Source organism: Lacerta agilis, chromosome 12, assembly GCF_009819535.1.
Source record: "Lacerta agilis isolate rLacAgi1 chromosome 12, rLacAgi1.pri, whole genome shotgun sequence".
NCBI lineage: Eukaryota > Metazoa > Chordata > Lepidosauria > Squamata > Lacertidae > Lacerta > Lacerta agilis.
The window spans coordinates 975,058-988,253 of NC_046323.1; the positions used below are offsets into that span (position 1 = coordinate 975,058).

The 13,196-nt window shown below is 43.0% G+C and overlaps 1 protein-coding gene across 1 annotated transcript in view; it reads right to left on the reverse strand.

Moving 5' to 3' along the window:
• Positions 1-13,196, reverse strand: part of CNTNAP2 (contactin associated protein 2) — a 936,385-nt gene that overhangs the window by 70,710 nt on the left and 852,479 nt on the right. The window contains exon 16 of the mRNA XM_033166345.1: positions 1,163-1,333. Coding sequence (XP_033022236.1) covers positions 1,163-1,333 — 171 coding nt within the window. The remainder of the gene's footprint in view (positions 1-1,162; positions 1,334-13,196) is intronic.

Consider the following 13,196-nt stretch of genomic DNA (forward strand, 5'->3'; position numbering starts at 1 on the left):
CAATGGCTTGCTTCTCCAAAAGGGTCTTGGAGAATGTGATGTCCAATACCAAGATGAAGGTCTACCAGCCTTGCATGTTGAACATGCTGCTTTATGGAAGTGAGTCGTGGGCAACTTACAACAGTCAGGGGCGACACCTCAATACCTTCCACATCACAGTCTACTGGTAGATCCCCGGTAGGTTTTGGTAGATTGCGGTCGATCACTGGGTCCCTTTCCTTAGTGTTGGTAAAATAGAATCTGCCCCCGCCCCCTTGCCCCACCCTCCCTTGTTGCACAATCTGCAGAGTGGAAGACAGAGTTTACTCAGTAAGGCCGTTTGTTTCCCCAGCAATCTGTAGGGGGTAGATCACTGCCAGTTTTTAATTTTGTGAGTAGATAGCAGTCTCTTGGGAGTTGGCTGCCCCTGCCCTAAACCATATTCAGAAAGCAAACACTGCCCATTGCTGGTTTAGCAACATAGTGCTCTTCTAGACATATGGTCAAAAGTAATGCAGGTGTTCCAGCCACTGACATTGTGTTATGACAACAGGTACAGAGGCATGTAGGGGCAAGCAGGAAACTGACTAAAAATGGGGGTAACCCACCTAAACAAAGGTGGCCTCCCGAACCCAGATCAGGCTTGCTTTCTAATTCTGAAATTTAGTTTGCCCTAAAACACTGTGGAGTCAAGCAAGAACTGAGATAGCATGTTGGACCAGGGTTCAACCTTCCACTGAGTCATGAAGTGTACAGTTATTGGCCCAAGGGTTGTTGTGTGGATTAAAGAAGGAAAGGGAAACATATATCTCAAATCCCTTGGTGGGATATAAATGTAATTTAAAAAGTGAAGGAATCTGTCAAGATTCATTAGCTGCACTGAAGTTTAAGCACATAAAATTCCATTTTGGAATGTAGCCATTAAATTTAAGACAAAACTCATTTTGGAGCAGATGAGGGACACTCAGTCACTTTCTCTTCTGCAACGTTGGGTTGAGTCCAGTGCTAGCCCTGTTCAGAGGACCTTCACTGAAATTTATGGAAGTGACTAACATGGGACCATTAATATCAATGCATCTACTCTGAAAAGAAGTAGGATTGACAAGCTAGTTTTACAGAAGATGCTAGATGCCCAATGCCTTACCTTTGCCTAACATGCCATTAATGCTGTGAAAATACTCACATTTCAGCTCAAGTTTGATGAAGTCTGTATTCCCCAGATTCTCAAGAAACACTCCATCAGCTGCTGATGTTTTGAAGTAGAAAGAAATGTCAGCACTAGTTTCGCCTTGAAAGGTGGAGAAGTGGAGATATGAAGATGGAGTAATGAATGAGGCTGCATTCCAATAATTCTCTGTAGAGACATAAGAAACAAGGAAACGTGCGTTGGTGTCCCAGCGTTCTTTTTGAGCTATGAGTTACTTCTAGTCAGAAGAAATAAAAAATGGAGCTGAGAAGGGACGGGTTTTAAATTCCAAATAGACTACTGTGCCTCTGTTTCTTCAGGTCTACATTTCTTTCTTTTTTTTTAAATAAATATGGTTTTATTGATTTTCAAGATATAACAATTACAAAAAGCTAAAAATATACAAAAACAAAATCCCAGCTAACTCCCTTCTCCCATCCAGGACTGATCGATCTAGTTGTTTGCCAAAGTCCAACCTGTGGTTTCAGTAGTTGCCATTCTTCAGGGTTATCAGTAAAGTATTTTATAAAAGGATGCCATATTTCAACAAAATCATCTACATCATTTGTACAAGTCAATGTATGTAATCTCTTTGTTAATTTTTCTGATACAGCAACAGACCATACATTCTGCTTCCAACGGAGAGACACACAGATGTTTCAATCCTTTCCAATTCTGTGCCCCTAGTAGGCGTGCTGCTACTAAAAGAAAAGCAATTATTTCTTTATAACAAAGATCAGATTGCCCTTCTTTAAAAATAGTTAACAATCCCAGGGGCTTTATGCAGTTTAACATTTTAAGTTTAAGTCACAAATCCACCAGGTGGGTAGTTTTTTTTAACATATTGCTGAGAATGGGTACAAAACACAACTGAGGCCAAGATCTTAATACAATTCAGAAAAAGTGATCAGTTATATCACACAGGATAGGTGAACAATTCAAGAAGTGCCAGAAACTGCCATTAGATCTCAGAACGTGAGCCCAAATGAGTTATCATATAATGTGGCACACTTGCCCCAAACTGGCTCTGATTTGAGTTATGGTACGCAGAACAATCAAGGATGGGTTTTCGTATGGAAGATAAGGGGATATTTTATCTTTCTCCCAAGCAACAAATGTCTACTGATTGCAAGCCCAGTAATAAACTTCTGTGATTCTGTATTTAGAGTAACTGAAACCCAAAAGTCAGGGAGTTGTTGGCTGCGTGAACAATGCAAGAAATTGAGATTCTGAGACAGATAAGAATACACATAATCTCATTTATGAAACAAGCTTCCTGCAACAGCTTTGCAAAATCTGACACCTGCTAGTTGCTGCTGGAAATCAATTCAGTTTTATTCCTGTAAGGGAATGGGATCACTCAGACTTTATTCTTTTCAGACTTTGTATGAGTTTGTTAGGGTCTCTGATGTTTCTCATCCAATAAATACCATTCTTAGCTCTTCCCAATGCTTATTAGGCATATCTAAGGTGGTATTCTAAGTTTCACTCAGAGGAGACCTGATGAAATTAATGACCAGATCCATTAATAGCAAAAGGTCTACTCTGAGTAAAACTATCACCAAAAAGTAACAGTGAAGGAAAAAAGACAATGGATTGCCTTGTTGAAGAAAATGATTGAAAGGCAGAAGACAATGCCTCACATGCACACTTGTTTTTGTGTATGAAAGCACATATTTGAGATGTACAAAAATATTAGCATGCATTCATGGTAATTAATTTATAATGCTTTTGTGAAAGATCCAAGGACAAAATATTCATCTGCATGTCTTGACAGAGGCAGCTAAAATGACCCGCTGCCGTACCCATCCCCTCCAAGTGTCCCTATTTTCCATCCCCTCCAAGTGTCCCAGAATAAAAAAAGCCATCCCAGTTTCTGATTTGATCCTAGGATGTTCGTCTTTCTCCCACCAGGGTCACTCCTGCCAAACTCTGGGAGGAGGACTTGCCACTTGTCCTGGGCAGTGGGAGCTGCCCAGGAGCCTCTCTGTGGCCTTTCCATGGTTGCCACCACTGGCAGGCAAGGAGGAGGAGGAGGAGAGGCTGCCACTGCTGCCGCCAAAGCCCACCTTCGCAGGAGGGGCAGGCGGAGGGCAGGGCCACCCTGGGTGGGAAGAAAGGGGGAGCGGAGCAGAGCACAAGGAGTCTTGATTTCTTAAGGAAAATACTGTGCATCAACATCTAATCTCACCCCTTTCTAAAATTTATGTATTGGGGTGTGTGTGTGTGTGTGTGTGTGTGTGTGTGTTTGTAAATCTACCAAATAATAAAATAAAACTGGGATTAAGGGCTTTTCTCAGGACAGAGGAGGGCATGTGTGCTGTGTCTCATTGGTGCAGGGGTGGTGAAAGTGTGGGTTCAAGGAGGGTCAGTTGGGGAGGAGTGGGAAATGTGCCAGTGTGGTGTAGTGGTTAAGAGTGGCAGACTCGTAATCTGGGGAACCGGGTTCGCGTCTCTGCTCCTCCACATGCAGCTGCTGGGTGACCTTGGGCTAGTCACACTTCTTTGAAGTCTCTTAGCCCCACTCACCTCACAGAGTGTTTGTTGTGGGGGAGGAAGGGAAAGGAGAATGTTAGCCGCTTTGAGACTCCTTCGGGTAGTGAAAAGCGGGATATTAAATCCAAACTCCTCCTCCTCCTCCTCCCTATTTCCACCTGAGGAGTTTTGGAGGGTATGATGTACCTCCTGAAAATGGTAACAACAACAACAACAACTTATTTATACCCTGTGCATCTGGCTGGGTTTCCCCAGCTACTCTGGGCAGCTTCCAACAAAATATTAAAAATACAATAAAACATCAAACATTAAAAGCTTCCCTAAACAGAAGTCTTCTAAAAGTCAGATAGTTGTTTATTTCCTTGACATCTGGTGGGAGGGCGTTACACAGGGCAGGCACCACTACTGAGAAGGCCCTCTGCCTGGTTCCCTGTAACCTCACTTCTCGCAGTGAGGGAACCGCCAGAAGGCCCTCGGAACTGGACCTCAGTGTCCAGGCTGAACAATGGGGGTGGAGACGCACCTTCGGGTATACTGGGCCAAGGCTGTTTAGAAGTCAGTACCAACACTTTGAATTGTGGTCAGAAAAATACTGGGAGCCAATGTAGGTCTTTCAGGACCGGTGTTATATGGTCTCGGTGGCCACTCCCAGTCACCAGTCTAGCTGCTGCATTCTGGATTAGTGGTAGTTTCTGGGTCACCTTCAAAGGAGCCCCACGTAGAGCGCATTGCAGTAGCCCAAGCAGGAGATAACTAGAGCATGAACCACTCTGGTGAGACAGTCTGTGGGCAGGTAGGTAGACAGCTGCCCTGGACACAGAACTGACCTGTGCCTCCATGGACAGCTGTGAGTCCAAAATGACTCCCAGGTTGCACACCTGGTCCTTCAGGGGCACAGTTACACCATTCGGGACCAGGGAGTCTTCCACACCTGCCCGCCCCCATCCCCCAAAGCCAGTACTTCTGTCTTGTCAGGATTCAACCTCAATCTGTTAAAAAACATGGGGATGGAACCCTGAGGCATCCCCCAAGTGAGAGCCCAGGGGTCTGAACACTCATCCCCAACACCACTTTCTGAACACGGCCCAGGAGGAAGGAGCGGAACCACTGTATAACCGTGCCCCCAGCTCCCAGCCCCTCTAGATGGTCCAGAAGGCTGTTGTGGTTGATGGCAGGGTCTTTTAATGGTGCTTTTTGTAGATATATATTTCCCTCTTCTTGTTCTTTTATATGACTTTGCTGTGTTTTGATTAAGTGCTATTTTTTAACGCAGTATCTCATTAAATTGCTCTTTAATATTTAGCTCTGTGTTTAATTTGGGTTGCAAGTCGCCTCAGGTCCTGTCCTGGGAGAAAGGGGGTATGTAAATGAAATAAAGAGCTTGCATTCAAATTTCATTCTTTTTTTTAGTGGAAGAGAACTTAATCAACCTTTTCCCCGCCTCCTATCAGTCTGGAAGAAGCCAGATGTCTGGGGTGACATGAGACAATCAGAGCAGGCAACAGAAAGCAACATTTACCGGTCTGCCAAACAGCGCACTGGGTGCTTCAAAGGAAAGGATCAGCACATTTGTCAATGAAATAGTGGAGTGGCAGCTGGATTCAGTAATGTAGAAAGATTTCCACTGTTTGCAGTGCTCCTCACATACATCATCATCAGATCATTTCTCATAAGGCTTGCCTTCTGGTCAAAGTATCTCATCATGAGGTACACCTTGCTACTACTGACACCATTACTTTCATCCGTCACAGCGGTTAAAGATATCAACATTGTTTGCTTTTAGAACAGGCTGAGTGTAAGATGTTTTAATGAAGCTGGGATGCTCTCACATGAATACTGTTTTGCAGAACAGTTAACAGGGAGGCACCCTTCTGACTACCTAAGAACCACCTCATTATTACGTATATGGTACATTTGACAGGGACCTGGCCTCATGATCAGTATAACCTGTAAGCATTTATAAGGATATTGCTTGTTTCAGTTACACTTTACATTTTAAGGGGTACATATAAAACATCCTCTGTATATACAGATACTTTATAAATTATATTTTGGGTATACATAAGACCACATATTCTATGATTCATAACATGTTCCCTGGGAACATACTATAAGATATTTTTTACATGTACTGCTGGTAAGCCAGGTGTCCCACCATCTTATATTTGTGCATCTGGTTCTTCCTGCCTAAGTGCAGAACCTGACATTTGTCCCTATCACAATTCATTTTGTTAGTTTGGCCCAGTTCTCCAATCCGTTAAAGTCATCTTCAATCCTGAATCTATCTTCTGCGGCATTAGCTACCCCTCTCAGTATGGTGTCATCTGCAAATTGGATGAGCATCCCCTCAATTCCTTCATACAAGTCGTTTATAAAGATGTTGAACAACAATGGCCCTAGGACAGAACCCCTGCCATTTTCTCCCAGGATGATGAGGAACCATTAATGAGTACTCTTTGGGTTTGGTCAGTCAACCAGCTACAAATCCATCTAACACAGGGGTCAACAAACTTTTTCAGCAGGGGGCCGGTCCACTGTCCCTCAGACCTTGTGGGGGGCCGGACTATATTTTGAAAAATAATATTGAACGAATTCCTATGGCCCACAAATAACCCAGAAATGCATTTTAAATAAGAGCACACATTCTACTCATGTAAAAACACCAGACAGGCCTCACAAATAACCCAGAGATGCATTTTAAATAAAAGGACACATTCTACTCATGTAAAAACATGCTGATTCTTGGACTGTCTGCGCGCCGGATTTACCTCATACAGCCCATGTTTTGCCAGCTTCCTCACAAGAATATTATGGGGGACTTTGTGAAAAGCCTTACTGAAATCAAGGGATCTACAGCATTCCCCTGATCCACCAAGCTTTTAACTGTGAGCTTTATGTGACATGACTTGATTTGAGAAACCCCTGCGGGGTCTTAGTAATCACAGCACCCTTTTCTAAGTGCTCACCATTTAATTATCTGTTCTAGGGCCTTCCCTGGTATCGATGTCAACCTCACCGGTTGGTGGTTTTCTCTTTTCTTCTTTTTGAAGATGGGGACAACATTTGCCCACCTCCAGTCTGCAGGGACCTCACCTGTTCTCCAAGAATTCTCAAAGATAATAGACAAAGATAATAGACAAATTACACCCGCAAGTTCCTTTAGTACCCTTGAATGCAGCTCATCTGGCCCTGGAAATTTGAATTCATTTAAAGTAGGCAGGTGTTCCTTTACCATCTCTTTTCCTATGTTGGGCTGCAGCTTCCTCCTTACAACATTTATTCTCTTATCACCAGGTTGGGCACTATATTTGTGCAAATAAAACCATATATACTGAAGACAAACCAGTCTCCAGTTACCTTCATTCCAGGAAACCAATCTCTGGGTGTATGTTGACACCCCTGGAGTATGGAGATTGGGGTGCACACAGCACTCTCATTTGCAACTATGTTGCTTGTTCCTATCTTCGGTATATAGGATGAATAATTATTCTTTCTCCCCAGGTTTGCACTTGCTGGGAGAGATTTAATGTGTGAAACAATGCATGTTAAACAAAATCTGCAGTAATTTCCACAATCACAATATCTGTAAAAATTGCCACCACATTAATAGGAATTATTGCTGACTATGGCCCTGATCCAATTGTGATATTTCTTCATTCAGGTGTGCGCCCTCCAACGGGGAGGGAGCTGGGGTAGAAGGCCAGGACTGCGAGACAAGAATCCCACCTTGCTTCAAATCCCACCCAAGCCACAAAACTGACCAAGCAGCTGAGGGACAGTCCCCAAGCTGCACGGCGAGGATGATAAATACTGACAGGGTCACTGAAATAATACGTGGAAACTTCTGAACATATTGGACTATGTGTTTAGGACATCCCATTATATAACATTATCTCAATATTATACATATTCAGAAAATTACTATCATTGCAGAGACTGAAAGAGCAGATGCCTTTCCCAGTACTACTTACTGGATGCAGCCGTTTCGATTTTTTTTAACCTCCTGCCCTTTTCAAGGCACACAGTTAAAGCAGCAATAAACTGGTTGCGTCATGCATGAAAAGCTTGTCAAGCAATTTGTATGCCTTGTGAACTGCATGTTGTTTGATAAGTTTTACAGAAGCTAGGGAAGAAAAGAAAAGAAAAGAAAAGAAAAGAAAAGAAAAGAGAAAGAAAAGAAAAGAAAAGAAAAGAGAAAAGAAAAGAAAAGAGAAAAGAAAAGAGAAAAGAAAAGAAAAGAAAAGAGAAAAGAAAAGAAAAGAAAAGAAAAGAAAGGCCAGCTGAAGAGTTTAAAGACTCATATTTGTTTGTTTCGAAAGAGTATTTTCCTTTAACATCTTTGGGGGCCTCCGGTCAAGAAGCAGCATTTAAATGAATGAATAGTGAGGCAACACAACAAGCAGCATAGCTCTGAAACATCTTCGTTCTGGGCAGATGGGACAATAAGCACCTCTCATCTCTCTGTGCTTCTTGATCTGTCACCAGGAGATAGAAAATGTGTGTGAGGCATTGCTCAGAGCCCCGTCTGTGGAAGCCCTGCAGCCATTTCCAAGCAAAGGTTATTTCCTACTGCGGCAGAGTGGCAGCTCAGATCTCTTGGAACAAAGGTAAGCTTTAATAGCCACCTTTATTCTCCTTCCTGGCCTCTTGCATTTGCCAGCAGCAGCCAGAAGCTGTGAGAGACATCAGCAGTAGCCCAGTGAAGAACATCCTCTGAGGGATGAACATCCCTCAGGAAACGGGTCTGTTTGCTCTGATATCTACTGTGACCCAAAGAGTCAGCAGCAAAGCAGCCGGAGGAACATCTGAAGATTTAGGGGGAGCTTGTACACGCATTTGATCCTCTTTTGCAGGGCCTTTTTCCAGCCAGAACCCGCTGGAACTCAGTTCTGGCACCTCTCAGGTGGGTGCCATTATAAGACAACAAAGGAGGCCTTCTTGGTGAGTTCCGGCACTTCTTTTTCTATAAAAATAGCACTGCTCTTTAGTAACTCTTGCCTATTTATTTTCAGCATAGTGTAAACCACCTCAAGAACTTCAGTAACAGGAGGGTATAAGCACTGCAGATAAGAATACTGTAGTGGAACATAGCTGCTACCACCCTGAGGACAATAGGACTGCTCAGATGGAGAGAAGATGTAGAAAGAGACCCCAGAACAATCATTTAAATATTTGAACCAGGCAGCATCTGTTTTCCAGATTTGTTTTCCAGGCTTAAATGTGCCCAGTCCTTTCAACATCACAGCTTTCCTTGGATCCCTTCCATATACAAAGGCACCATATTGTTTGCTATTGCGATGCACTTGGCATGGATGGCTCTTCCTCTCTTGCTTTAAATGCTATCATTTTTTAAATGTACAAGTTGAAAGTGCAAGTGACAAATTAAAAAGAAAAAGTAGCTAGAATGGTTATGAATGAGGAATAGTGTGCTAGACTGTTATAGAGCAACAGGATATTGTTTTGTGAGTGAACTGGGCACCTCATGTTTCATCCTGAGACACTGGAGTCTTTTTCAAAGAGGGGCAGCATTTCCAAAACTACTAACACAACTTCACACAGTGATAACGAAAGGAGAGGCAGCAGGTAGGAATTCAACCTGTAATGGGTGAAGAAAAAAGATCGAGGAAATCAGACCCCCTTTTCAACGGTCCTTTTTTATTTTACTAGAAGACACTGGTTTTTCAAAGCAAAATACGTGTTTGCATCCTAAGCAAAGGAAGGAAGGAAGGAAATAAAGAAAACACCAGAGAAAGGGGAGGGCGCAGCTCACAAGAACCGCACAAGGACACAAAAGTAAACTAATTACAGCAATGATTCTCTCCATCCCGAGTGAGCAACACGATCACTTACAAAGGAATCCCTTACAAAGGGCATAATTTATTTGTATTTATTAATTTAATTTATATACCGCCATTCATCCATGGGTGTAGCTAGTATTTATGTTGGGGGGAATGCAGGCTTCATGTTAGGGGAGACAGAACTTCAGTTAGTTATTTTTATTGATTTACTTGAGTTGCCCCCCCCCCCCGCGCGCTCCCCCTTGGCTTTGCCCATGCATTCATCATAAGATCTCAGGGCAGTTCACAGAATAAAATACAAGATAAAAAGACCAGTAAATTATGTAGCCCTATTTTTCTTCACTCTGCAGCTGGCGCTTGCACAGTGCAATGTCCCTGGGGACTGTAAAAGGGCGGTCCAAGGAATGATGCGTGCTTCCCCTCGGTCCAGAGACATGACCCCCCAGGTGGCACTCTGTCCACAAACAAGGCTAGCTGGGGATCTGAGAGGGAAACAGCAGAGCTTGGGACTCTTGATCTCAGGGTTGGGGGTTTCTCAGGGATTCCTGCATTGCTTGGACCACGTGGCCCTTGCAGTCCCTTCCAACTCTACGATTCTATGATTCCAAGGTACAGTATTTATTTGCCTGTGTGGAACTGAAGAATACACAAAGCACTACCATTCGCTCCTCTGATTTTCTAGGGAGATTAATGCTGCTTCTTCTTCTACCCCTTTCCTTTCCCGAAAGCCATCGCAGTCTTTTCACGCCAACTATTTTCATACTTGTATTCTGCATTTTCTCCACAAGATGGGAACACATTCAACTGGAAGAAATATATTGAGTAGACGATTCTGCTTTTTGTCATTACTGAAAGGAATGGGCTTAAAAATTGCATCCTCGCTGTTTTTCAAAAGAAACTAGAAACTATTAGCTGCCACATGCAATTGTTTCTGACACACACACACACACACACACCCAGTTGCAGTTCCCTACTTGGCTGTCCATGAGTGTTTGTTATAAATAATCCATTCTTATTTAGCATAGGAATATATTAACTCTTATTAAATTTAAACTGAATGCATCCTTGGGAACCTTAATTTACAGTATTGCTGAGTATAAATAGCGAGGGTTGCCACCAGTTCCACACCCATTACTCAGAGTTTTATAGCTGCACTGAAATTGACCAACTAAATGACTGTCTTGGGCAGCACATGATGCCATAAAGCTTAATGCTGATTTATTATTTAATAAAAGGTGTTGAAGATAATCAGGTTGTTTAATGTCAGGACTGGCTCAGTTCGCAAGATGGGATGCTCTGAATGGAACCCAGCCAAACAAGAAACATTGTCTTCAAAACATTTTGCTTATTTCCCATTTCTGCCTTCAGTAGGAAGTGTTGGGAAAGCCCATTTCAGAACAGGAAGGATTTTAAGGTGAGAGTATGTGAAATTTATGGTGGAAGTATTTGTAGCAAGTGGCACTGGAATACCTCAGGAAAGAGCATCCTTTGCCAATTTCTCCACGTTTCCCTCCAGCGTTTAAAAGCACTTGCAAATGCATGATGCCAGCACACTGTGCATTTCCCCACCCCATGCCACATTGTTGGCTACTCCTGGTGGATGAAATGCACAGTATGAAGACATCATGACGCAGGCAGGGATCCTGGTACCTGGGCACTGCCATGTCACCATGCAAATGGGGACAAAGAGGTTTCTAGGCTGCATTGTGCCCCAAATGGCATAATTGTGGTGGGGCCCAAATTTTGGAATTGGTTTAAGTTTAAAATGTTTTTTTTTAAACAACAACAACAACATTTGAAAATAAATTGTTTCCCAAGCCCATTCTGAATCAGGTTGGGGGAACTTACCCAACACTACTTATAAGGAATGGGGAGGGACATCAACAGGGAGATGCAATTTTGGGTGGCATTCCTATACCATCCATAGCATGTGGTCTCACAATGAGAGTAAGAATAGGAAATCATTCCCCCTTTCATCTGGTCTGATAACATTCTCACTGGTGAACCAAAACAATCCTCATTTCCTTTTAAACTGTCTCCCTTGCATTCCGTATTAATATATTGCATTAATGACTTTAGAAGCTGCAACAAGGCAGTGGTGTAGTGGGGGGTACCCTGGTTGCAAAAATTTTAGGGGGCACACATTTTCAACACCTGGTGCTGCTTCAATACAACTGAGCATTTCTGTCACTGGGTCCTGGGTCCATTGAAAATGGCTTCTCCATGTGAACCAGGAAGTGACCTCTCTAGACAACAGAACAACTCTTTTCTTATCTTTGTGACTGTGATCTCCTGGGTGATGCGGACACCATTAGCAGTTGAATGCGCTTGCATACTCTGTCCCTTTCCGACCCTCCCCTACATACGGCACCAGGCACTGGCAACCCATGCTATGCCACTGCAACCAGGTTATGCACTGGACATGATTTTATGTTCTACTTTCAAAAAGCACAAGGCGACCTTTAAATTCTGCTGGACATTTTCAGACTGTGAGAGCTTCGGATGACACTTGCTGTGTTGCTGCTTTAGGATTGCAATGCTTTGATGCATTGTTTTGGACTCCTAAAAAAATACAGTGACTAATCTCCAGGATTTATAATTTCTCTTCTCATGTTTAGATGAATGCGGGGGGCCTCCAGGAACAATTCCACTCCTCCCCCATGTGCTCATTTCCATGCATTGCATGAAAGAAACTGCTACCAGCTGCCCTAGAAGCACTTTGAGGACTTCCCATGCTTTATTTCTAAACAGTTAAGAAAAGGTGGATACTACAGCAATTGCCAACGGGGGAAGCAGAGTGCATTGCTCAACAATGGTGAGATTATTAAGAGGGGAAACAAGAATAGAAAGAAGGGAGAAGAAAAACAGACAAACATTCAAGAGATTTAAGTGAATTGCTTTCTAAAAATTATGTCTGCTGAGGGGAAGTGATTTCAAATTGTTTTAATTAACATCTTCAAAAGTCTACCTATTTTCAGTTTCAAAACACTTCCAACAGAGGGCAGCAAGATGTAAGATTTACACCAAACATGCCTAGTCCTTTAACAGATATTTTCCAAATTTTGATCATGTTTTCTAATAAATGCATTTAGACAACTAGTTACATTTGACTGCCCACCAACATACACACCCAGAGAGAGGAGTTTTCTTTTTGTTTAAATTGGATTTCTGATGTGAAAGGACATACCCCTCCACAATCCCCCCCCCTTGTTAAATCCAATAATTTTCTCCAAGGTTTGTATCCTGAGATAGCAAAAAAGAATGCCTTAATTTTGGTGGGCATTCATGAAAAACAATTTAGGGATTGAGGGGAAAGGGAATCTAAATTTCCTAGGTTTCCCTCATTACTATTTGTGGATAAATCCCAGGGGACCCAGAGATCCTTCCAGCTCCCCCCCCCATTTGATCTACAAGCCTGCAGGCAGTTTCCCCTTTATGCCACAGCTAGATCATGGAGGCTCTTTGTAAATAGTGCAAGTGTAGAAGCCCAGTGAAATTCATGGTAGATTGTGAGCTGTGGGCCAAATCCCTGCCCCCACCCCGAGCTTCCCCTCCAAAGTAACAGAAGAATTGGTCCCTGAGTCAACAACTTCTCCTCCACCGTCATTTGGGAAGGCTCAATCTCTCTTCTCCCACCTGCCTGGTGATGCTGAGGGGAATTTGAAGTTACCAGGGCCTGTCCTTGGCTAAGGTCAGTAATTGCCCACCACCCTGGGCTGCCAGGGATACTAGACTGA